Source organism: Sebastes umbrosus, chromosome 10 (genome assembly GCF_015220745.1).
Source record: "Sebastes umbrosus isolate fSebUmb1 chromosome 10, fSebUmb1.pri, whole genome shotgun sequence".
Taxonomy (NCBI): Eukaryota; Metazoa; Chordata; class Actinopteri; order Perciformes; family Sebastidae; genus Sebastes; species Sebastes umbrosus.
In genome coordinates, this window is record NC_051278.1 from 7,718,612 (window position 1) to 7,745,295 (window position 26,684).

Sequence of the window (26,684 nt, forward strand, 5' to 3'; positions counted from 1 at the left end):
CGCGACGGCGTCTCTCCCGCGTTTGAGCTTGCCTGTCTCGCGTCTACATTGACAACAGTGGATTTGAGCGTCCAAAAGACGCGGCATGTGAACGGCCCCTAAGAATTTCAGAGTCTCTCTGAGGGTCATGAAGACCTTCTATTCTTGTTCTGTGGAAAGCATCCTAACACGGGGCATCACCAACTGGTCTGGGAACTGCTCTGCTGAGGGCCGTAGAGCCCTACAGAGGAAGCTGTACCATTGGATCTTCACTCCCCAGTGTGCCGAACCAGAGCTAGTAGGATAATGAAGGATCCTCACCTCCCCAGCAACAGGCTACTCCAGCTTCTACTGAACGCTAAGACAAACTCCTATTATCCAACACACGTCAGGATGATGAACTAAATGTTATGCTTTATGTATGTTGTCCATCTTGGTGCACACAAATAGTCACAAATACCATTTATTGCCTGCTTGTAATAGACATGACTGGGATTAAATGTATAATTCTGCATGGAATCTCTCCTGCCATATTTCATTTATTCATCATCTGCTGTCTCATGTTGTGCTCAAGTCATTTGGATCAAAAGGCCGATACTCAGGCTGCATCACTGTTTACACTTTCACCGTATCATTCATGTGTCATTCAGCAGGATACTTGAAGTAGCATGTAGGATGACAAAACATCTGATGTGTTACAATGTACAGCGATGCTGTAGTGTGTCAGAGTAACTTCTTGACTTACCGTTCGACATCCCAGACGCGAAGAGGGGAGAAGTTCTCGCAGCATGCGGTGCCCGTTACAAAGGATCTGTACAGAGAGAGAGAGAGAGAGAGACAGACAGAGAATGAATAATCTTACAAAAAGCCATAAGCAGTCTCTCTCACTTTTTATTCTACGTCTCCAGCTCTGAGTGTAGCATATTTATGCGGATGCATTTACAATGCAGTCAGTACAAACTACATGGCATACAACTGACATGGCAAAAGCAAGAACGGCGTTCTTATTGCATGCTTTCGCATTGCATATTATGGTGTCATTCATACGCCTTTTCGTACAACCAGGCTTCAACTCTTCCCATGAAAGGGCAACGCATATGTATACTACAGTGATTGAGGATGGCATGTAGAGACACACACTGCCATGTAGGACTTGTCCACCAATACAAAGAATGATTCTCCTTGCTGTCACATAGCAGCACACACACACTTGTCCCTGCCTCCATCCACCAGACATTGTTTCCCAGCACAAGAAAAGAGAAGAAAACTACAACAGTCGTGATCCTTTGATTGGAGTGGCAGGTTGGAATTAGCAGCCTAGGTATGCACGGTGAATGCCACGCATGTGGAGAGGTGGGGGAGCAGTGAAAGGAGAGGGGAGGAGCGCTGTGGGAGTGGGCTGACGGGGTGTGTTTGGGTGTTAGAAGCTATGTAGAGGGTGGGGTGGTGACCAGGGGTGCTGGTGGTAGGGGGGCTTCTGTTGGGCCGGGCCTGAGTCTCATGGCTTAGTGCCCTCCTACAGGGTTGACGGACAGGGGGGAGGGCTCGCCTTTTACCCACACAGATAGTTACTGACAAGTGTTGTTGGCTGGATGAGAATACTATAGATGGAGGAGACAGGAGCAGAGAGAAATAATAAACACTTAACCCCAATCGAGAAGTGGGTGGAGAAGAGAAATCACCACGTAAAGTGGGGGTGTAAGAAAATATAGAGTACTGCAATATTATGTTATGTGATACTGTATTGATTCTCAAAAACACTATCCATTTTTAATTAATAGTTTACATGCAGAGTTTAATTCAGTCAATACTTTATTTCCTTTGCAAAGAGATGTACCCTCTCAAAGTAGTGCTATGATGTTACAGGGACTGTGATAAATGCAAATGCAGATCCCATTGTTCTGATTGCATTTTACACCGTGTCCTAACTGGATGCAACGCGAGCGAGCATCAGTGTCAAAATCAGCTTGATTACATTGTTTTCTATTGAAGTGTCATAATAAACACTGGCCGTGACTGTCTGGCAACGAACGACGCAATGCAACGTTTTGAGCTGAACTTCTGACGCGCGTCATGTTCCTATTTTTTCCTGTCGCTCGCATTGAGAGCGCCGCAACATGGACGAGGAATGACAATTAGTTTAAAATGAGCCGTCAGTGCCGCCAACTGGGAGAAAACCGGGTCAGTTGTCCTGGATGTAGATGAGGATATTAACTTGATTATTGCCACTTTGAGCACAAGCATTGACGCTCGATTCTTGCCAATACACAGCCCCAACGTAAAGCAATATCTGTTGAATTCTTGCAGGAGGTTGGGCAACTCCAACTGCAACATTGTTATAAATAAACTTGAAACCCAATTGATCATTATGTAGCTTATATATATGTATGTATAGTGTTTTTCTAAAGAGCTGGCCAAAACCACAAACCTATTCAATTTAAAATGACAACAACTGCTCAAATGTGAGAGGACAGGATCACCAAATATTTGGTATTTTTACTTGATAAATGACTTAAATGGTGAATTTACAATCATAATTATCATTGCTTTAATTTTTGTCAACCAACTAAACCATTACTTAATTTCAGCAGTAATATACAGAAAGTCAAGATAAAATAAAGGTACAGACTGAGACAAACATTTTCATTCAAAGACATGTTAAGGTATTGGGCATACAAATCTAAGCTTAATTTTCATTATTTCATTGGCCTGTCAGAATGACAACACTGGAAAATGTATCTGTATCTTACATGTACATAGACCATAAAATGTTTTATTAACCATTTTGTTATTCTTGGGGAAATGACGTTGCTAACAAGTCATTTGCAGAATAAGAAAATCCCAGAGATAGTTTCAGGGACTGACTGTATGTATATTCACAGCAGAAAACACATTTATGTTGACCCCAAGGTTAACTCCCTGTCTGTAAACCACAGTGAAGGGAAGGAAGCGATTAGCTCCAGCTGTGGTAGAGCAGAGGTCAGGAACACTGTCAGAATGTGACCCGAGAACAAGACAACCAGTGCTGCTGTCCTGTTATCACATTTTCTTTGTCTTCTATGTGTGGAAACTGTGCCACCATCCTCAAACGTAGCTGACAATGAATTTCATTAGAGGGTTTATATCATAATTATACCCAAAAAGTTGAACACACCGCGAAGACTACAGCCAACAGCAAACTACCACGCATGTTCTTCGCCGGCGTGAGATGAAATAACTCTCCACGACAGCAGGTCACGGTAGTTTGTATTTATCATTCAAAAAGGGAAACCAGAAGACGGAAGAAGCGGATATACAAGCCGTTGTTATGATACGTACATGAATTAAAGCCACTCTCACTCACCACTTAGCTTCATTCCAGATGTTGTTGTGAAAATATCTGGAATGATCAGATGGTATGAAGATGAAAAATGAAAAGAGCCTTCTGTGTTTGTTTTCCTCTTGACTTTACTTGTTTGCTTACTTTCCTCACGTCCGTTTCTCTTCGTGTGCACTGATTCGATTAAGCTGAACCGCCAATCAGAGTGATTTCTCTCACCGACGGGCGCCGTCGCCGATTCAACATGCTGAATTGGCCAAAAAAAACTCAGACTAGAGCCGACGGTGTGGGACACACCGAAAAATCTACGGCTGACCGTCGACTTTCCGTGTCGGGGCCTTTAAACCCCCCATGCCACCGGGACGCCTCAACACAATAGCCAATTTGATAATAGTGTGTCATATTCAGAGGAACCACCATGCAAGAACCACTCTCTTAATCCTGTCCCAACAATTCTGAAAGAAAACCTACAGCCCTGACAGAAATGGTCTGGAGATATAGACCGGACTGCGTTCCACTCATTACCTTCTGGAGCAAAAGCTGTATTCTATATTGTGTGCACATTTTCTATTCAGTGTCCCTTCTTCAGTTATGCAATACCCCACCAATGCCCTGAATAAAACATTGATATTCAGATGACATTCATCCAACAGATGATTTTTCTAAAAAGGCTACGCAGCAGTCCATACAGTAGCACACAGAGCTGTGACCGCTGCGGGCATCAACACACATGTACCGCCATGGGGAGCGGTGATGTGTTGGGGGGGTTAAAGGGGTGGCAGGACAGGGCTGGAGGGGGGCGGGGGGGGGGGTGCTGAGGACGTCTAAGTGCGGCATACAGGCAGCTGTCAGGCCCATTAAGCAGTGCGGCCCACTGGCAGGCCCTCGGTAATTAGTGTTGGGTAAACTCATTTATGGCCCAAATGGGTCGGGTGGGGCCGGGACCAGTATGCGCGGTGGGCGACCCCTGACCCCGCTGACACAGGATACAACAGGGTTACGGTCACACTCGCTATCTGGACCCTATTACTCTCCATTACTCACATTACTCACCCCTCACTGGGTCGTGGCGCTGGCAGAGGCAGGACAGAGGACACCAGCCATACAATGAAAGTGCGACTCCCCCCTCGTCTCCCCCAGCTCTCTCACCCCGCTGAAGGGCCAACCAGGCCTGATCTGGGGTCAGAGCTTGCACTGATATTATAGCTGCTAAGGTCAGAGCCTCTCTCGCCTAATGTGGGGCAAGTGTCCCCCCTAAACACACACAAATGCACACACACACAGTCATATCTCTGACCAAACAGAGTCCCGATCTGCGCCTCTCACCCCTCCTCCCCCCACTCACTCCTCCTCTCATCATTAGCAGCATGCTGGGCCTCTGCTGCCGTTTGGGTAACCCCATCAGCTGGCTGTATTATCTAAGGGCCTGTGTGGCAGGGTCACACAAACTAACCGAGTCCTCAGTGGGAACCCAGACACACACACAAACACACACACACACACAAGCACAAATCACAGATATGAAGAGAGTGAGACACATCTACACACACGTTCACAACGCTGTCATGCATGCAAACACACACTCATTCATCAACACACTCACACACACACACACATACAAAGTGTGAGAGCCCCTGCTGGGAGTTGAGTCCAACAGTACCAAAATTGTTAGCGCCAAATCAGCACGCTGACCGCACACGGAGCACCACGCTTTCCCAAGACTGCTGTCCAGACTGTCACAACTCACTGATCCCGGCTCAGTACACACCAACAACATGGAACCCCTCCATACATGTATTCCTCCACAAACGTGTAGACGAGTTTAAACTGCTACTGAAACATGACTCTGGCAGGGCTGACTCGAATGCTTCGAAGCTGAAACCAAAAAAACTGAATAACATAAAATAAATAATTTATATCATCAATGATGAGTCAATTAATTTGTGTGCAATTTGTATGTCCTCGATGGCCCCTGATGATGCATGATATTAAGTGCTGTAGAGAGGGCTGAGATGTAGCCAACTTTAAGGTCATGGTTTCTTCAGTTGTGTGATAAGCAAACAAATCATCCATCCACCTTCACAACTATCCTGCACAAGGACCTGCAGCCCGTCTCGTCTCACACTGGCTCACTCTGCAAAGTGGCAAATTGCTCAATGAGTGTGACCAACAGCCCAAAACCCAATGAGATTTACTTTACAATGACTTAACAAGCCTGAACCGGCAAATGTTTGGCTTTTTTGCCTGATGCATGATAAATGACAATTAATCAAAATACATTTTTGTTGAGGGATGGATTAGTCAATCAAACTGATGGACTAATTGTGTCAATTTGAGATGAAATCCTGTTCAAGAGAAAGAAAAGAAAGAAGGAAACCTATTCAAGCTGTCAGAGATTTATCGTGTGGACGTGGCCCTAACTGTGATGATGAATTTCACTTTGAGCCTGATGTGTAGCTGTACAATTGGTGCTCTTTTTATGAGTATATGTCATATTTGCCAAATGTAAAAGCTTACCTCAATAGCACAACATTTTAAAAGTTTGGGATTTTAATAACCACTAAGTAGGGCTGTCAAAAAATGTTTGATTCATTTGCAATTCATCTTGATTAACTATGGACAATCATGCGATTGATCACGATTAAATATTTGAATCGGTTGACAGCCCTACAACTAACGCATCATTAGTTGCATCGTAATGCAGCTAACGATTATTTTCATTGTTGATTCTCAAAGCACAAGACGACGTCCTCAAATGTCTTGTTTTGTCCACAACTCAAAGATATTCAGTTTGCTGTCATAGAGGAGTAAAGAAACCAGGAAATATTCACATTTACGAAGCTAGAATCAGAGAATTTGTACTTTTTTGCTAAAGAAAATACTCAAACCGATTGATCGATTATATAAACAGTTGGCGATTTTTTATAATAGTTGACAATTAATTGATCAATCGATTGATCGTTGCAGCTCTAGATTATAATGTGTGCAGCACGGCTGTGATGGCGCTCGTGACCCTGAGTGACAAATGATTTAAATTCTTTCATAAAGGCCGTCTTGACTTTTGTTGGAATTAGGGAATTCCAAACAAGTCTTCTATTAAGAGGACATAATACAAACACAAAAAAAAGTAAGTCATTATTTATCTCAGCCTCTGCCCCGAGGACCAATTACACATGAATGCAAGAGAACAGCCCACATCCCCGCTCTGGGAATGTGGAGGCATTTTGGCTATGGACTCCAGGGGCGGTTTAGCTTTGCCCCGTCACCCCCCAACCCCCCCGAACCCCCACCTCCCGTCAGAAAGAGGGTTGTTAATTTGTTGCGCTTGACCCCGGGCTTTGTGCCTGACGTGTATCTAGTTTGTAAAAAGTGCTTTTATCTGCTTTCTAAATATGTCTGAGCTCAAAGGGTTATGATGCTTTTATATCGGTCAGGGAGGGAGACAATGGCCAAAGGGTACAAGTGCTGACCCCCGCTGACACACACACACACACACACACACACACACACACACTAACACACACACACACACACACTCTTGCTTCTTTCACTCCCAGCCTCCTCTCCCTTGCTCCCCGTAGCCCTTTCTTACACACCGATATGCATGGGCAAACATATGCATGCACACAAACATGCACTTTCTCTCACAAATTCACACTGTTATGCATGGACACACACACCCACACACACACACACACACACACACACACATATGCCTGGACCCTGTTGTCCCATCCCCACCCCCCTGTGGCCCTTTTGGCTTCTGTTTGTGTCTCCTGTGTGTAGGGTCACCAGGACATTCCTCAGCCGGCCCCTCGGCTCTGTTCACCCGGCTGGAACAGACTGGGACACCAGCACAACCGTCCACACCGTCCACACACACCAGACACAACAACACGCTAACGTTAGCTGGCTGTAAAAAATACAATCAATCTCTTAAAGCAAGAGAATAATGTCACGCGTCACCTTTCGGTGAACGGCGGTCACTGTTGAACAGGTACTGTAAATGACTGTATTTACACATATCTTCATTTGATTTTTTGACGAGTCATGACTGAATTACAGATGTCTGTAATGTCAGTTTATCTGACTAATTCGTGATAAAAACGGCTTGATGATATTAGGTCATTATCATTCGGACTGGTCACATTGTAATCATCATGACTTCAGAATATAATCATGGAGCCATTACATTTTTTAAATTATGATTTATTTTGTTTCATCTCAAGAGTTTTTAATAAAAAAACAACAACTCAGTGTTCATTTCATATTGCAATCAAAGAAAACAAAGCAAGGGTATTTGTTTTTGCATTTTTGAAGATGTAACCTGTAAATATTTGTTATTTTACTTGATTATATGAAATGACAATGAATCAATTATTTATCTCTTGGAAACACCCTTCTCTCAATGTGGCTACTGCAGTCCACTTTTGAGATATATATATATATATATATTAGGGCTGTCAATCGATTAAAATATTTAATCGGAAATTAATCGCAGATTATTTTAGCTGTTCAAAATGCACCTTAAAGGGAGATTTGTCTAGTATTTAATACTCTTATCAACATGGGAGTGGACAAATATGCTTGCTTTATGAAAATGTATATATATATTTATTATTGGAAATCAATTAACAACACAAAACAATGACAACTATTGTCCAGAAATCAAATATTATATATATACACACACACAAACAAACACACATTTGTTTTAAGTTCTGATGCCCATGTCTATAATGTGTCATAAACATACTTTTAATGCATTGCAATCTGCTTATAGCACTGTATAATTATAGTTATAAGATCTCATAATTATTCATTATGCTTTATAACAATAACAATGCTTTATAACACATTATAAAGCATTTCATAATGACTTATAAGTTCAAGTGTCATAATACTAACAGCTGGTCATTCACTGACATTTTGTTTGCAAGGATTAAAGTATATTAGAATTCCAATAGTTGTAATGCATTATAATTTTTTTATAATGCATTATAATTACTCTAATAATGCGATAAATTATAATGTTATCATAATTGACTTTAAGTGGTCGTTGTTTGCTTTAAGTAAAGTAAAAATGTATTTTACAACATTTTGTGTGTTGTTCTTGCATAGATCTAATATTTTTTACTTTACTTAAAGCAAACTATGACCACTTAGAGTAATTTATAATCACATTATAATGCATTATCACAGTGATTATAATGCATTATAAAAAGATTATAATGTATTACAACTATGGGAATTATAATACACTATGATCCTTGCAAAAAAAAAAAGAATCAGTGAGCGACCAGTAGTTATGAAGTATTACATGACCTTATAAAGTGTTATGATTATTGTTATAAAGCGATATGAAGATTTATAAGTGTTTATAACTATGACTATACAGTGCTATAAGCAGATTATAACATTATAAGTATGTTCTTAATGCATTATGGGCGTCATAGAAAGTGTTACCAATCATGCCTCTCTTTCGCCAGTCTGAAGATCATTGTACGATGTACGATTGATTATGATGATATTCCACATTAAAGCCTCTTTACTCTGTGTATCGCAGGTCTGTCTTGAAAAAGGATCATTAAGCCAATGAGAAATAAATAAATGATTAATCTTATATCCTTAACTATATGACGGATTCATGGATACTTTGATTGATTGATGGATTAATGTTTACTAATTACTTAGAAATGACCTAAGGCCTTCATCAGAAGGAAACACACTTCAGTGCACTGAGCTACGTCCCTGTGAAGACCAGAGCACAGCAAAACTATTTGGACTTCTTTTGAACAAGCAGCTCAATGAATGGATGCCTTAGAAGGATTTGTTTCGAAACAAATGAGAATACCAAAGCGAGTTAAAGTCACAATCATTTGGTGACATTTTGGTGCGAGTCAGTCAAAGGAGGGTCTCTGTGACAAGTGTCTGTATGGTCGGGGTCAGCGAGGAGCGCGACTGACAACTTTTATATTGGGATCCACTAGAAGCAGAGCTTCAGTGATCACAGAGCTTTCTCCTGCTCAAAATGTGGTGGGAGTGACGCTCATTAGGATAATGTGCTGTATGAATAACACTGCCGCCAGTACACAGCGCACACTCCCACGCTGTTAGGGCTCCACGCTGCCTGGATCACTACACACATATATACTTTAACACTCCTTCTTCTTAATAATTCAAAATTTAAAAACCTTGCTAACTAAATATATTAAACAACTGGAAGAAAACTATGAATAAATTCCATAGAAAACATAATATGACCGGCTGCTTCGACTCAACGTCCTCAAACTTTTATTTATATAAACCTGCAAACCTACATTCACTAAAGAACAACTGAAACAATTAATTCATTACACAATTAGTCTGAAAATTAATCTACAACAAATCAGATAATTCAATAATCATTTAAGTCATTTAGTAAATGAAAACACCAAACATTCTCCACCTTGAGGAGAGCATTGTTGGTCTGAAGACACCACTTTGGGCTCTGAGAAATTGTAATAATAACAACAAGATAAATGAATGTATTATTATTTTACAATCTCAATCAACAATTCCATGTAACATTTTATTGAATCCCCCCATTTAGCATTTATAAGCAGTGTATAAACATTTAATATTTAGTTTATAACACACTATAAAGGAGTGTTTACTGATGTACACTATTTGTTAACAATTATAACTTCTCCTATAAAGACATTTTTATTTACTACAACTGTGTTTTTATTATATTTCCATTCATTATCTGTTAATACAGCAGCCTCCACATTATGGTGTTATAGTTATTCTGTTCATAAAAACTTCTATCTGCTTACAACTACATTATAGTGTGTCTTATGTAATGCATAACAGTGGAATACTTTGTTGCATTGAGCATTTATTTGGTTGTTTTACATATTTTTATTGTGTTATATATTGAGTTTGGAAAAATATTCTTGTTGATATTGTGATTAGGGCTGTGGCTAATGATTGTTTTTATTCTCCGTTAATCTGTCCATTATTTTCATGAATAATCAATGAATCATGTCGTCCAAAATGACCTTTAAATGTGTTGTTTTGCAGTCAAAAGCACAAAGATTTCCAATTTACAGAGATGAATAGAAGAACAAGACACAGAAAATGTTGTGAATGACTGAAAAGATTAACTAATAATAAAAAATGTTGACGATTTTATCTCAAATGAGCCCTAATAATTTAGTTTTCAACCGTTTCACCCAGTCCTATCTTGTGAAAAAAGAAATACAAACTCATCAACAGATTAATTGATAATGAAAAGTTAGTTACAGATCTACCAAAGCTGTATTCACTTTATTGAAGCAGCAATACTGGAGAATATTATTATATAAGTATAACTGATCTAATTTATAAGCCAAATAAGTAGGATTTGTGGGTTGTGGTTTGTCTCCTCCCTAGCTAAACGAGGGTTAGGGTGTCTGCCATTTGCGAAGACATGCATCCTCTCAGTGTATGTGTCCTCTCAAAGTAGTGCTATGTTGTCGAATGTTACAGGGACTGTCATAAATGCAAATACAGGTTCCACTGTTTGGATTGGATAAAAAAAAGTCTAGTTTTAACTCAGATTTTATGTTGTATGTGTGTTCTTCATACTATGACAATTTTCCTAAAAATTTGATTTAAAAAAATCACTTACAGTATCGCAATATATTGAATGGTAACCCCTATACCATGATGCGTATCGTATCGCCAGATTCTTGCCAATACACAGCCCTATAGTCCTGAACACAGCAAAATAAGAAAATGCAGGCAGAGGGGCAGGGTCTCTGCTGATACAGACACCGCCACACACTTATAGCGGGTCATAAGTGATGATTGAGAGGGATTATTATAATCATAATTGTGTTTAAAGAACATAAACAAACAGTAGGCTTTACTTAGTAATTATAGAAAGCTCAAGTTTAACTCAGCTGTTTGTAGGCATGTTATCTGTATAGTTTTGTATGACGTGCTCTAATGTACAGTTAAATACAATTGAATAAATATATAGTTATTATTCTGCATGTATGAGTTGTTTTGAACTTTTGGAAACAGACTTGGACAGTTGTTTGTGTTTTTATCATGTCTAACATAAGGCAGAGTGTGTCTTGCATGAAAACACTCTTCTCTGGTAAACCTGAGACCTGAGAACACCTGTATGAGGCCAGCATGTAATGAGAGGTCTTTATGTGCTGAGGTGTGTGTGTGTGTGTTTGTGTGTGTGTGTTGGAAGTTTCTCTCAGTGTGTGTTTATGTGTGTAGTATAAGTGTGGGGAGTCTGCAAGGTGTGTCTCTCTTCAAGGGAATGTCTGCCTGTAATACGTGTCTGCATGAAGCTATCTGTGTGCGTAAGGAATGTAAGGTGCGTGTGTGTGTGTCTGTGTGTGAGTGTGTGTGTGTGTGTGTGTGTGTGTGTGTGTGTAATGAGGGGGTTCAGAGGGAGCTGTGATTATTCTCGCCTCCTGCGGTGCGGGTCCTCTGGCTCTGTGGGCCCCAGGGAAAGCGCCCTGTATTTAGCGTGTGGGAACGCACATTCTGCCCCCTTATCGCTGCATTGTTGCAGCCTCGCTCTTTTCTTCTCTTTTTTTAACTAATTGAATTCTTGACTCCTGAGCCACAGGGACGGCTCGGGAGAGACCAAAGAGAAAGACATGAATTTCGGGCTTTTTCTTGCGGTTGAGTGGGGCAGAGCAGTGGGGGTGAAATTGGAGTGTGTGAGGTTGGGTGGCGGCGGGGGTGCAGTCAGAGAGGGACGGCTCTGGCTGGCTGGGTGGCTGCTGTGGCGTCGCCCTGTACTTTGATACTGGAGGTCAAAGGTCGTCCTCCCCCGACGGCGGTGAGAAAGTGGCGAATTGGGGACGGTTTATCCAACAATCATTTTCTCCTTTTGGAAACTTTCAAAAGCGCTTTTGGCCCCTGCAACATCTTTGTAGTTGTGCTTGAGGAATTCTAGACAAAACAAGTGTAACCCCCTCCCTGTTCTCACCTCTCTTCAGGGTAGCTTCTCCCTTCACTGGCTTCTGCCCAGCCCCCCCCTTCTCTACACTAGTGGTCAGTGTAGCATACCCCCCCGCCACGCCAGACCCCACCCCAGCTCCAAGTCAGGATACCCGCCTAGTCTGGCAGGAAATTGGCACAGGGCAATGTGCAGACATTACTGGCTCTGTGCTACTTGGCATGAGTGACCATCAAAGTCAAATTAACAGACAGAAGCTGCTTTCTCATTGTGAGAAGAGTTTCAATGTTTCTTATTTCAAAGGATTGTAATTGTAAAAAAAAATATTTTCCACCCGATATTCTCTTTTCAGACATGGAACATGTCACATAGCCTTCATCAATAACTATAAAAGTGATGACTTTTTATCATACATTTTGTCATATGTCTTTTACCTAAATGTTCATTATGATACATGACACAATGGGTGCTCTATTTGGCACCTGCTGTCTGAGAGGAGCTGTGTCGAGGGTTCTTTATGCTTCAAAGGAACTACTTTGTAGCCTACAAACAAATATTTAATAGGGCTGTCCCCAACACCATTTTTCTTCGGTGAGAAATATTTGAAGGCATTCGAAGCTTCGTGGAGCAGCACGGCAGGCTGACATGTTCTTCTGTCTCTATTACCCTCGTTTCAGTGTCACTGCCGCACTACTGTGCACACACTCGCCTCTACACGCCACAAACAGCGATATCCATCTGAGAATAACTAATAATAATTTATGTTGAATATGAATAATGAATAATGTTGTGGGGGGGATTTGGGGATTTATACATTATTATTACATACTTACATATAAAAAACGAAAAGTGATTTGGATATCGATTACCATGGCAACGGTCGAAGCTTTGAAGCATTTGGGTCAGCTCTAATATTTACTAATTTTTCGCAGCCCATTTTTGGTACGAAACAGATTAATTGGGTTTCTCCTTATTTACTAAAGGAGTTTAAACGTTTTACCAAAAATCAACACATATTTTTCAAAACTCATTCAATCACTGATCTCTTTATGGAGCTAACAACTTCAGGATATTGAAATAATATTTTCTCACAATGCAGCCTTCCTCTTGAAAGATGAATACACACTTGCAGTTCCAAAATGTCTCTTCAACCAGTATTAACAGTTCAGCAGACAGGGTCTGAAATTAACTTTTTTTACTGTGTGCCGGCAGGCAAGTATTTTTTTTGTCTGCCACTCAGAAATTTTTTCTGCCACTTTGAAATCTCTGCGCTAAATGAAGGAATGACATTTTAGATCTGATGTCATTCAATGCTCAATATATTTTACACAAAAAAAAGTTACATTACAGTGTTCAAATTACACTGTAGCTTCTGGGGAGCCCTGTTTTTTTGAGGTGGGAGGGTACTGTACACAGTACTGTACTGTACTTAGTGGTTATTTGCATAAAAACACATTTCTCATGATAAGAAAATTAATTATTGTATTTTTATTTCGATATTTGCTTTGATTAAAAAAAATCTTGGCATCAGTGGTTTTAATTATATATTATAAGCTGCTTAGAGCTTGAGGTAGGAAGTTAAAAAGGTCATAATTCCCTCTCTATTACGTATTTTATATTGCCGTGAAACCATCTCCTTCAAACAACTGGATTTATACAAGTTTCTCACCAAATACTTATTTTTTCAAGATTACACTTGAACACATCATGATAAAGTTAGAATTTACCTTCGTCCAATACTCATTTTGACAGACCTTGAACGTACCATAATGTAACTTAATGGAACCTCTAACGTTGTAGCTCTGTTATTTAGCCAAGCAGGACTGTGTTGCCCACCGACTTCTAACGGGTAATGTTACTAATTCTCCTCCTGCCGATTTCAACACAGATTTGTTGTTCACAGTGTCGCATTACCTGGGAAAAAATAGGGTGTGATCCTCAGGTTTAGTAGCACCATGCTGTTAAGGGCTTTTTTTCCTCTGCGCCATGGCTCCGGTCCCAAACAAACTGAAACATGATACAGTGTGTGTATGCCGTTGCGTCATTGTGCATGCGTAACTGTCGGAAAGCATCAATACAGAGGAATCAAATCAAATCACATGAAATGCCAAGGATTCAGACAACTAGCAACCGGTTCTCAACGGGAACCGATTCTCTATTTCCATCCATAGCGTTTTCCCTGTCTGCCAAAGTGGCGGACGGCCTGACGATTTTATCCGCCACTGCCAACATTTACCCGCATTTAGCGGGTGGCAGTTGCTAGGTGATGGGTGCACAAGTTTATGAATGAGCAAGGTTCTATATGTTCCAAGTAAACGTCATATCCAGCATACAATAAAATCATGGGTAAGATTCCCAACACTGGAATACTAATGTTCATGTAAACATACTCTGGCTGATTGCTACTTGGCATGAAGGAAAATCCAAGCTAACATGCAAATAGCTGCCTCACTGTGGTGAGAAAAATTGCACCTTTTCGTATTTCACAACACTGTAATTGTAAACAATTCATCTCCACCACTGTACTATACTTAGCAGCTACTAGAAGCACCACGGATGCAGACTGTCAGAAAGAAAAAGCTAAAGAGAGATCCCAATCAAATCCAAATCTCGTGTCCACATAGAAGATAACTGTGAGCTGGACAAGCAGCCAGCCGAGCGCTGAGCGCTGAGCTCAAAGCCAGCCTTGTCCAAGAAACCTAATCAGCCGTGACTCAGTGTGAGAGCTGACCTGCCGCTACACATCTGCAGCTGCCCGGCCCACACTTCAACCTGTTGGGTCTTGTTTGAATGACAGCAGGGTCTGCAGGAAACACCTCAGTCAACTATTAGTTAACCACCTGCCCCACTTCCTATCGCCTGGACCCGTACACACCAGGTATACAGTAGGAGAGACACAGCAGAGACAGGGAGGACGGAGAGACAGGGAGGACAGAGAGAGAGGTATGCACAAGCAGGAGAATCATCACTAATAGAATTAATCGCAAGTTCTCAAATTAAAGCTGATATCCAAATAATGTGCAAAAGTGCAATAGCAAGAATAGAATTTCAATCCACCCCGCTAACCAATACAAAGCATGTTTGGCCCTTAATATTGTCTTTTACATGCCAATCAAGACGAGGCACCAGGCCTGAAATTTCATAATTTTAGGTGCAAGGCCACTTTGGTGTCAAGGCCATCAAATAAAACAATGATTGAAGTCCACGGAAATAATGAATTTAGCTTTAGGGTGAAGGATGATTTCATTTTGAATATATATTATAACTAGCAGTGAAGTAAATAAATAAAAAACTGTTTCTTTCACAAAATAATTCATTGGTATTTACAAATTACTAGGGCTGTCAAATGCGTACGCGATAATAACGCGTTAACGCAAATCCGTTTTAACGCCACTAAATTTCGCTTATAACGCATTAACACAATCGATCTTTCAGAGGTTGTACCAGGCTCAGTTTTGAAGCTAGAGTCAAGATCCTGGCATCATATGAAACTAAAAGACCTAATGAATCAATTGGTACCATCCATGTTATACTAGCTTGTTGCCAAGAAGGCTAAATAACACTTCAAACTTACACTAAATTTTGACGAGGAAAAACTGGCATGGCCATTTTCAAAGGGGTCCCTTGACCTCTGACCTCAAGATATATGAATGAAAATGGGTTCTATGGGTACCCACGAGTCTCCCCTTTACAGACATGTCCACTTTTTTTGGGGCAAGTTATAGTCAAGTCAGCACACTGACACACTGACAGCTGTTGTTGCCTGTTGGGCTGCAGTTTGCCATGTTATGATTTGAGCATATTTTCTATGCTAAATGCAGTACCTGTGAGGGTTTCTGGACAATATTTGTCATTGTTTTGTGTTGTTAGGTGATTTCCAGTAATAAATCTATACATACATTTGCATAAAGCAAACATATTTGCCCACTCCCATGTTGATAAGAGTATAAACGACTTGACAAATGTCCCTTTAAACCACTGAAAACAATGTACAGTAGAGATTTACCCACACAGCGACAAAACAGACAGAGGAACAGATAACAGTGTGAAAAAACGTATCTGACCCTATTTTACCCCGGTAACCTCCTTTAGTGCCTCGTCATATTTCATTTGAACCTGTCCAATATGAGCTCCATCAGTGGGCATAGAGTGTGGGAACACAATATGGTGTGGAAAAAGAAATATGATTGAGAAAAGCAATCTGAATGGGGGGGAAGCCGAGGTTCACAGCCACTGATGGGATCAATATCTTTTCCGAGGCAGCGTGGACGTGGGCGGCCGTCCTGCACTAGCCTTGGCATTTCACCGCAGTCACAGTAATCCCCACTAACAGACCTTGAGATGATATCAAGTGGAACAACAGAAACACGGGGATGGAAACCGAGGTGGGCTGAGATGTGTGTGTGTATGTGTGCTGTGGATGGAGTAGTGTTAAGTCTATAGATTATCAGTTCTACACAAATTCATTTCTCCCCCGGTTGTTTGACGATATGATGTATGTAATCAACACCATTTGACGTGCACCAATTGATGCCTGCAGCACGCACTGTACAGGAAAAATAGTGACGGTGCCATTTCATTTTAGTCATTATCAAACCCAACCATCGTCTAAAATACAGCCCAAATATCACAAAGTACAGGAGGCAGACAAGGAGGTCTGAAGCCCAAAATAAGAACAGCAGTGTATCTTGCTGGTTCAGCCCAGGCAGCTAATGGAACCACTGACCTGCTGATGATGATTGATAGTTCAATAAATAGTATTGAAATTAGGGCTGTCAAAGTTAACAAGATAATAACACGTTAACGCAAATTTGTTTTAACAAACAGTTTGGGGCAAGTCATAGTCAAGTCAGCACACTGACACACTGACAGCTGTTGTTGCCTGTTGGGCTGCAGTTTGCCATGTTATGATTTGAGCATATTTTTTACGCTAAATGCAGTACCTGTGAGGGTTTCTGGACTATATTTGTCATTGTTTTGTGTTGTTAATTGATTTCCAATAATAAATATACACATACATTTGCATAAAGCAGGATATTTTCCCACTTCCATGTTGATAAGAGTACTAAATACTTGACAAATCTCCCTTTAAGGTACATTTTGAACAGATAAAAAATGTGATTATTGCGATTAATCGTGATTAACTATGGACAATCATGCGATTAATCACGATTAAATATTTTAATCGATTGACAGCCCTAATCTATATAGCTGTATACTACTAACCCTGTATGGATGTGATATGATTGCTATCATTGTTGTATGGCATGGCTAAACATCATTCAATGTGTAAAGTGAGTAATGATCAGTTCTATAGTAAACATTTATTTATTGCATCATAATATCAGAGGAGAATAATGACTATCATATCATAGAACAGCAGTTACCAGATATATTAGTGGAAGTCTACCCCTGCTGTTTCAGTTCAGACCTAATGGTGTGTGGCAGCCCATTGATCTGGGCCTTCAGCCCTGGCTATACAGCAATTTCTCAACTGTTCGATATGGTTTGTTCTGTCATATCCTTTGTGATTTTTTAGCTAGGCTTGTGCTTTAACAACTGGGGTGAAAACCAGGAGGGGCGAGTTACTTGGTGCGGGGCAGAAGTTAGTTTAACAGGTTTATTATCAGTGAGTTGACACCTGGTTTCCAGAAGAATTTTAATTAACCAGGCCGTTGGTCAGTGAGAGGTAGTTTCCATTCTGAGGGGGCGGCGGGCTGAGGCACGGTCTGCTATTTGAGCCAGCAAATTGGAGAATTAATGATGTGGATAATCTGCCTGTTCCTCTCAGATCAGAGAGGCCTGGATCAGACAGACGAGGCCACCGTGCATGTATGCCGATATACTGGATTTCTTATTTCCTTGTGTGCAAACAGTTCGAATTTTACACTGAAAATGATTATTAATCTGCTCCTCGCTTATTTAGATTTAAGGACTAAGCTAGGATTCAAATTAGAAGCTGCGTTGTCAATTACTTTTCGAGGGAAACATATTTTCTTTACAACTTTTATCATGTAATCCCGGAGAAAATAGGTTTCACTCTAAATGTAATTGAGAATAGAGGTTTAAATCACAAGTTTCATCACGATACGATATCATATCGATTCTTCGGGCTACGATACGATATTTGCTGATATCACAAAGTCTGCTACGATACAATGTCAAATAAATTAATTTCAGGGGCCAGACAATATTATATAGCCATTTAACATAATCAGTTACATTTGGTGTATATATAAACTCAGAAAAAGCAACTAAAATATGATTTGACAATTTTATTACTGGGTTCTGTAGGAAGGAGGTGCGCTTGAACGGAAATGGGGACATGACACGTGCCATGGGAATTTCAAAATAAAGGCGTATCTGAAAGGTGGTGATATGTATTGATGTTTTCACTTTGCATCGATTATATTGGATGCTTAATCATTGAATTGATATATATATATATATATTGAGGAGACGGGGCTGGACCAGAACATGACACAGCCACATCCAATTTTTCGGGGATTCTTGCTCCGCCGTGTCTTACCCCTCGAGTGCAACAGTAACACAGAAAGTCCGATTCACAGGCTCTGCCTCACACTGCACACAGACTTATAGGTGCTATGGAGTTGAACAAAAGTTCACGTTACTATTTTAACATGCAGTCTTAGAGTGTATTATAACATGTGGGATAAATGATATGGTGACTTGTCTGTACAGTTGAAAGCACAGATTGCTTGTCTGTCACAAACTGCTAAGAAAATTACGGGGGTTAAAAAATACTCGTCCCTCCTAACAATCTATGAGCAGTCTATCATCAGACAATTCTACAATTTCATTTAGCAGACGCTTTTGTCCAAAGCGACGTACATCTGAGACTTTGTACAACACAAGCACAGGCACAGAAAATTCAACTCACAGGGTTGCAGCTCTTACCCTCTGGTAGAAGATTCAGGGACTCCCAGAGCAAGCTGAACCGCCCTAACAGGTAATGTAGGATGTTGTCCATGGGGTTTGTTCAATATGCATTGTCAGAAGGTGTGTGTCTGTACAAACTGTTACATGGAAGCAATGGCTGCGTACTATGCACTACATACCCAATATGTGTACTATCGTTCAACATACTTTGGTGTGAATAAAGAGTAGTATGTATCTTTTCGGACGCCCTGAACTGTAATTCACGTCATCACTTCCTGCGAGCCTCCTTGCCAACCTCATGTGGCCAAATCGACAGTTTGTGAGAATCAAAATCTGAATTAATTTTAAAATATATATATTACGCTTAGCAAGGTGAACTCTTATACTTACACTTAAATTGAAGCGTTATTGATGTGACAGAGCTGTCCGACAATCAATCTATCTAACAGTTGACATGAGCAGGTTTGCCAAAGATTAGGTTTGTTAGGACCCAAGAGGTACTTGCTGCAAAAATAGGTCCCTGACATGAATTATTTTGACCATTTTGTAACTCCATAAAAGAATACAGTTGTCTTTGAAACTGTTTTCTGAGAAGAGTTTGGTTTCAAAGCACTGTAGCAGTATAAAGCAGAGAATAAGAGTAAAAGAGCAACCTGCTTCTCCAGTCAAGTAGATCACCCAAAGATGTGATTTACTTTATTTAATCAACCAAATCCCTACTGCTAGAAAAGAAAAAAAATATATATAACAAATGAAGAGTCCTGCTATGCGGAAACCTCTAACATTAACCACTGTAATGTACTGTAATGAATCCCAAAGCTGTATACAGAGCAGGCAATTACTGAGTGTGAGCTGTGATGTTTCCACTCTGCGGCCAGATGGACAATCACCTGCCTCTCTGCTGGACTAGCAGGTGGGTGAAGTCCGGATACTGTTACAGCGCTCTGCATCTGCCTGCCTGCATGTTATCAATGCTGAGAGTGAGTGTGTGGAAGTGTGCGTTATTAAGTGTCTGGGGTGTAAACATGGCTGAGAAATCAAAGGCACCTCTAAACCACCACTACAAAGAGCTTGGTTCTGCTCCCTCAAGCCCATTTCAGTCTGTACCTTTATGGAGATTTTAACATCTCACACTGGTTACACACCGACACCGAGGTGGGAACTATTATCTATAAATGTGTACTCTATTTCTATAACTTGAACACAGTCTTCTTATACAGTTTATAATGCATTACAGACATGGGTGTCAAAGAAAGTGTTACCGATATTGCTATGCCCTCAAGTTTTAGTAGTTTAAATGAAAAACTTTATCATCCTCAATACCAAACTGAAAAACAGGAAACTGAAATCAATATGAAAACCACCTGTATCAGCAATATCAGCAATTGACACTGGGCTGGTTTCAATACATTAAATACAATATTTGCATTAATAGCAATTGTGACAATATAAAAAGAAATTTAGCCAGCATATTTCACGACAGAGGCTACGACATCTTCTTGTAACGTTATTGATAACAAGCTGAGATACGTCAGGGTCTGTCTGATTTCAGCTCAGCAAGTGACAATGTTTGATGGATCACATTGTGTGCTCGCCTTACAGTAATTAATCAGAGCAGCATGATGCAACAATCTGAGTTAATACAAGTTGATATAAGTAGAAGCAAACAGTAGAGTCAGCATTCAGCAGGAGACGTATGTTTGTTTGTCCTTACCTTAATCTCAACCTAAGCTCAGCCCAAAGCCCAACCACAGCGGTTAGCTCCACCAGAAACATTACTCAAAGGGGAAACAGACTTTGATACAAGACAGGTCCAACATCAGCCTCCAGTTAGTTTGATAATCATCATCTAGACACATGTTTAACCCAATACTGATATCAAGTTAAATATTGATCTGCTGGGCCATGAGCTGGTGTCATATGGTACTGTCTCTGTCAATAACATCAATGACTGATTTTAAATTGTCTGCTCCTCTTCAGAGCGTACCACCTGTTAACTCTTATGAGTGAGTCTGAACAAATGCTTACCTCAAAGTGGGACTAATGGCAACAGACCACACTCTGTCATACAGGGGAATGGTGTCTCTGGGGCCGCTGGAAGTCAACGTCCAAATCTAGAGAAACAAAAGTCCTCAGTTAGCACATTTAATAATGTATGCATTAACAGAAATTTTAATGTTATCCATCCTTCCATCCATCCATTATCTGTAACCCATTATCCTTTACAGGGTCAATCACAGGGCCATACTATGTTATACACATGACATATACTGCTGAATTATTACTGAAGCTTATGATGAATTGAATCTGAAGTGAAATGTAACATTTTCTTGTTCTGAAAATTTGTACAGTAAATGTTTTCAGTCTTCGTCTTTGTGAAACAAATGTGGATTGTACACGTCATTGCACTGTTCGTCACATCAATAAATCTGAATTGCAGAGGTGTTCTCACCCTGGCTGTTCGGTCTCTGGATCCACTGATGATGAGTCCATCTTTAGAGTCCAGGCAGTTGACTTCCTGGTTATGACCTGATAACTCCAGCGACATGTCACTCCTCCTGCTGTGAACCAGGATCTTGCCATCACTGACGCAGACAAAGGGGAGTTATTTTCAGGACCAGTGTGATACCTTAGCTGTTCAAAATATCAGCATAATAGAGTATTAAATCTTTACAAATTTCCCTCTGAGATACATTTTGAAAAGATAAAACAAATGTGTGATTAATTTGCGATTAATCATGATTAACTATGGACAGTTAATCGTGATTAAATATTTGAATCAATCGACAGCCCTACTACAAACAAATTGTCGTTGCTGCATATTACTTGTGCCACAAGATTTTCCCATTAAACGGGTTCCTGTGTATAAGTGTTAAAAACAGCAAATATAAAAGCTTTTTTAACGTCTCTATAGAAGGTACTAATTGTTACTTTAGTACCTCGGACTGTTACCTAATGACTAATGCAAGTTGTTTATGTCAAATAAAGTCACAAGGAAAACGAACAGAGCATGAAGTACCGACCTTCCACCACTGACCAGGTGAGAGTCCGTCAGAACAAAGCGACAGACGTCACCCTTGTGGCCCGAATAGATTTCATATGGGTTACGCTGGAGCCTCCTGGAGTCTTGGCGCAGACGGTACGCTCCGATATCAGCAGCCTGAGACAGAAACAGTACGTCCCCATCCAGCTGCAACCATGGCAACAGTCTGAAGACAAGATACACGATTTAAGAGAAGTGTAAGTGATGTAAGTGAAATGATGAGAGTGAAGCTAACATGAATGACAAGTCACCAGGATAGAATCCAGTAAAAGATGAAGAATACGTTATGTTTGTTGAAGGAATAACAAACATTTGGGGACACATGAGAGTTAGATAAGAAGATGGATATCAATCTACAGTATATAAGCTCTGAATTCTCATTTTATACATATTCCATTTCTCATGCATTAAGGCCCTGACACACCAGGCTGACGGTCGGCTGTCGGACAGTTTGGGGCCGTCGGTTCAGCTTAAACGAATCAGTGCACAAGAGGAGAAACAGAAGTGAGGAAAGTAAGCCAACGAGTCAGTCTATGAGCCAAGAGGAAAAACACAGAAGACTCTTCTCATTTTACATCTTCAGCTCATCTGATTATTCTGATAATTAACGACATGGCCATCTGGAGTTAAGCTAAGTGGTGAGTAAGAGTGGTGTGAAAATGGTCGGGTAGCGCTGCTTTATTTTATGTACGTATCATAACAACGGCTTGTATATCTGCCATCCTGGGTCTTCTGGTTTCCCTTTTTGAATGATGAATACAGACTACTGCCACCTGATGGTGTGGAGAGTATTTTCCTCTCTCGCAGGTGCAGAACGTACGTACTAGTTGGCCGTCGGCTGTAGTCTTTGCGGTGTGTTCAAGTGCAAGTTTTTGGCTAAGACACAGGCAGCCTTCATCGCTGCTAGTTCTCTGATGTCAATTTGGTTTGTCCGGGCCTTTTACATTGCATATTGTCTAGGTGATATGGAGTAAAAAAAAAAAAAAAAAAAGGACAAGCATTTCAGCCTTTAAACAGCATGTAGGCAAAATACTCACTTTGTTTTCCATTTGAGAGGAACTGCCTTTTTGCAGACCCCATCATACCAGTTTTGAGCGACCTTCACTCTCCCCTTCAGTGGGATGGAGGGATATCTGCAATGACAGTGACAGTTAAACATTCCTGCGGTTTGACCACTGTGGATTTTGAACGTAGCGTAGGAGTAATACAATACAAAAATCATTCACAGAACACACAGCACAAGATGCACATAATGGGATTTACCACATCAGACATATGCACTAAATGCACACTCAACATAACTGATGACTACCTCTGTGCACTCTGGCTCTGTCCACCAATACAACAATTCTGGGAAGAAGTAACTACCAGATTATCCCTATTCCCTGGCAGTAGCATTCATTTCGCTTTTTGAAAAGTGCCATTACACTATCACCTGCATCTGAGAGGCAACCAGAGTGTGAGCCTGCCTCAGCCACTGGAGGAAAAGCCTGAGGGATGACAGTGGGATGTCAGTGTGGCTCTGGACCAGTCAGTCAGGTCGGGCTGTATGTCAGTCACATCCACACATTAACTGGAGGGATGATTGCTTTGCCCCAGACAAGCTGTTCCGTTCTCTTTAAGAATAGTAATTAGATAGCAGTTTTGAGCCATCCTTTCTGTTGGTTATGAAAACACAATATCATAATGGAGTACTACAGGCATGACGTATTTTGTAGGCCAACTAGGAAGTTAGCATCGCCCTGGTTCCCTCAACAAGAAGCCAATGGGATTTTTCCATTGGGTTTTGGATTATTGCAAAAAATAAACTCTGTGACAAACAAATGTTTTTGATACTTGCATGTTTTATTCAGCAAGATAATATTCACAAATGAACACAGCTTCTATGATTTTTTAAGTGTAAATGCAATCACAAGAAGTAAAAAGTTAACGTTAGGCTATAAACGAACTACACCACGGTCACATGAGCATGAGTATACACAACGAGGCTGTAAAGGCAGACAAGCCGGCGTGATGACGTTTAGTAGACTCATTTAACCACTTTTTAGCAACCGCCTTTTTTAAGACATGTAAAAGCCTCAAAATTCATGAATGGGATATTTGCTGACGTATTTTATATCATGAAACAAAGCGTTAAAATCTCTTAAGCTTGTGTTAACCACAAAACCTATTTCAGGCATCGAACTAAAAACTCATTAAAAAAAACATTGATTTCCAGGCGAGGGAACCAGAAGTGCTATGATACCAACTCATTTCCGGGTTTTAGGACTCATTCCTGTAGCACTCTATATCTCTCTTCGGTTGGCTATCTCATGAAAGTATAAAATGCCATAAGGGGGCTCAAACTGAAGGAGGTCAGGAGGTCAAACTGAAAGTGAGCACACCTGAAACGTTGGTCTGTTTACAACATTCATCACAATTTATAGACAGTTTGGGTAATAATTTGCTAGTTATTTGCCTTCATTTTATTCCAAATAAATTGGACTAATCTGGAGGTTTGTTAACAACCTGTCTGACAGTCTAACTGGTTCCTGTGACTCCTTTTAGCAACGTCACTGCATTCTCAGACCTATAATTAACTTGGTGAGCACAATGTTTTACCCCCAAAACTCCAAAGGCCAAAATGCTCCAGGCTTAATGTCCGTCAACTGGTTTGTGCTTATTTAACTGAATATTTTGGTACTGTAATATACTGTACGACTAAAGCAAAATACCACAAGACAAGATAAGGACCTTAGAGTGGACTTAGGCTGACTTTATTACCTGATTGACGCTTTGGCAATATTGTTCACCTGACAGTAGTGCCAATAAAGCAAATTGGATTGAATTGACTGGTGAGCCCCAGTGGCCCTGCAGCCACCACAACATATTCAGACTGCCTGCAGCAAAACTCACACAGGTTAAGCACAAACTACAGTGTAAACCCATTGATGCTATAGGTGTAGTCAGCCCTGAATCCATGCAGAGGAAGGTAAACTGACTACTAGCCAACATTATGTAGTAAAGTATAGTATATGTGGCCAAAGAGATGTTTAATAAACACTGTCACTGCACCAGTTCAGGCTAATGCTGAGCTACTGAGGTTTGTCATGCCACTGCGTGACGTAACTTGATGTTAATGTCCGTTGATTTTGTCTTTAGTGTAAGGCAAAGTATATATATATGTGTGTGTGTATATGTATGTATATGTGTATGTATGTGTGTGTGTGTATGTGTATGTATGTATATATATATTGCATGTTGTATTGTTAACTGACACCTGATATTTTCAGGTGGAATTTCATTCATTCATTCATTCATTCTCACTGTGCAATATCATTTTCCACTTGTGCAATTTTGTTAATAGTCTGTTTATTGTCAATACTGTATATACTGCTCCTATTTCTATACTTCCTTCTTTTTAAATGGTTCATATTTTGTTACACTTTGTTTAGCTCTTTTTTTACTGTGCTAGCTGATGCATCTTGTTTTTTACACTATCCTCTTTGCTGCTGTACACTGCAAATGTCCCCACTGTGGGACTTATAAAGGAATATCTTATCTTATCTTACAGAGACTGGTGAGCCCCAGTGGCCCTGCAGCCACCACCACATATCCAGACTGCCTGCAGCCAAAACTCAGACAGGTTTAGCATAAACTACAGTGTAAACCCATTGATGCTATGAATGTAGTGAGCCCTGAATCCATGCACAGGAAGGTAAACTGACTACTAACCAACATAGAGTACATGTGGCCAAAGAGACCTTTAGTAAACACTGTCACTGAGCTAAGCTAATGAGGTTAGCCATGAGTTTATCTTACATGTCAGTCCCATTCCGAGTGATTCCAGTGTTTAGAAACTCTTTGGCAATCTTCCTCCACACAGCATCCCGGTTCACAAAGTGGTAGATGGTTTTACAGACTTGAGAGAGGCGACTGAGAGACTTGTAGTCCACATAAGACAGGATGTGATAGAGGACATCTTCTGGTAGCTGTGAGAGCAGCATGCTAGCAGCAGCAGCACTGCTTTGTTGTTGTTGTTGTTGTCTCCTCTCTCTCTCTGTGTCCGGCTCTAGGCTGTGTGTTGTTGCCTCCGCACACGGTGCTACTTTCTAAAACCGGTGAACAAACACGGTGAACGAACTGTCTCATGTTTAGAGAGCAGCAGGACTATAGTGGTGGAGGTGAGCAGGAGAGACCAAACAGGAAGCCATGCCAGCAGTGAACTGACAGCTGATGATGACGACAGCGTTACGTAACCCGACGTGATGACGTCTCTCTGTGCGTCACTGGATGTGTCAGATTTTTGTCTCTCCAAATACTATTCTGCACCTTGTGTTGTTATATGAATGCATAGATAGTGCTTCCATGGTTTGAAATAAATGAGTTTATTTATTTGATTCCTATTTTATTATGTACCTACCTTGCATTATTTCCGTATTTTAATGTGAGAATGCCTTTACCTTTGCACCTTTAATTTGAATTTGAATGTGTGCACATACAAGGAATTT

At 40.6% G+C, this 26,684-nt stretch overlaps 1 protein-coding gene across 1 annotated transcript in view; it reads right to left on the reverse strand.

The window, feature by feature from the left end:
- fbxw4 (F-box and WD repeat domain containing 4) overlaps positions 1–26,427 on the reverse strand; it is a 38,635-nt gene extending 12,208 nt beyond the window's left edge. Inside the window, exons 1-6 of the mRNA XM_037783040.1 lie at positions 25,996–26,427; positions 23,232–23,327; positions 22,175–22,360; positions 21,604–21,736; positions 21,180–21,265; positions 725–790 (exon numbers count right to left, since the gene is read on the reverse strand). Coding sequence (XP_037638968.1) covers positions 725–790; positions 21,180–21,265; positions 21,604–21,736; positions 22,175–22,360; positions 23,232–23,327; positions 25,996–26,180 — 752 coding nt within the window. The 5' untranslated portion in view covers positions 26,181–26,427. The remainder of the gene's footprint in view (positions 1–724; positions 791–21,179; positions 21,266–21,603; positions 21,737–22,174; positions 22,361–23,231; positions 23,328–25,995) is intronic.
- Positions 26,428–26,684: the final 257 nt, after the last annotated feature.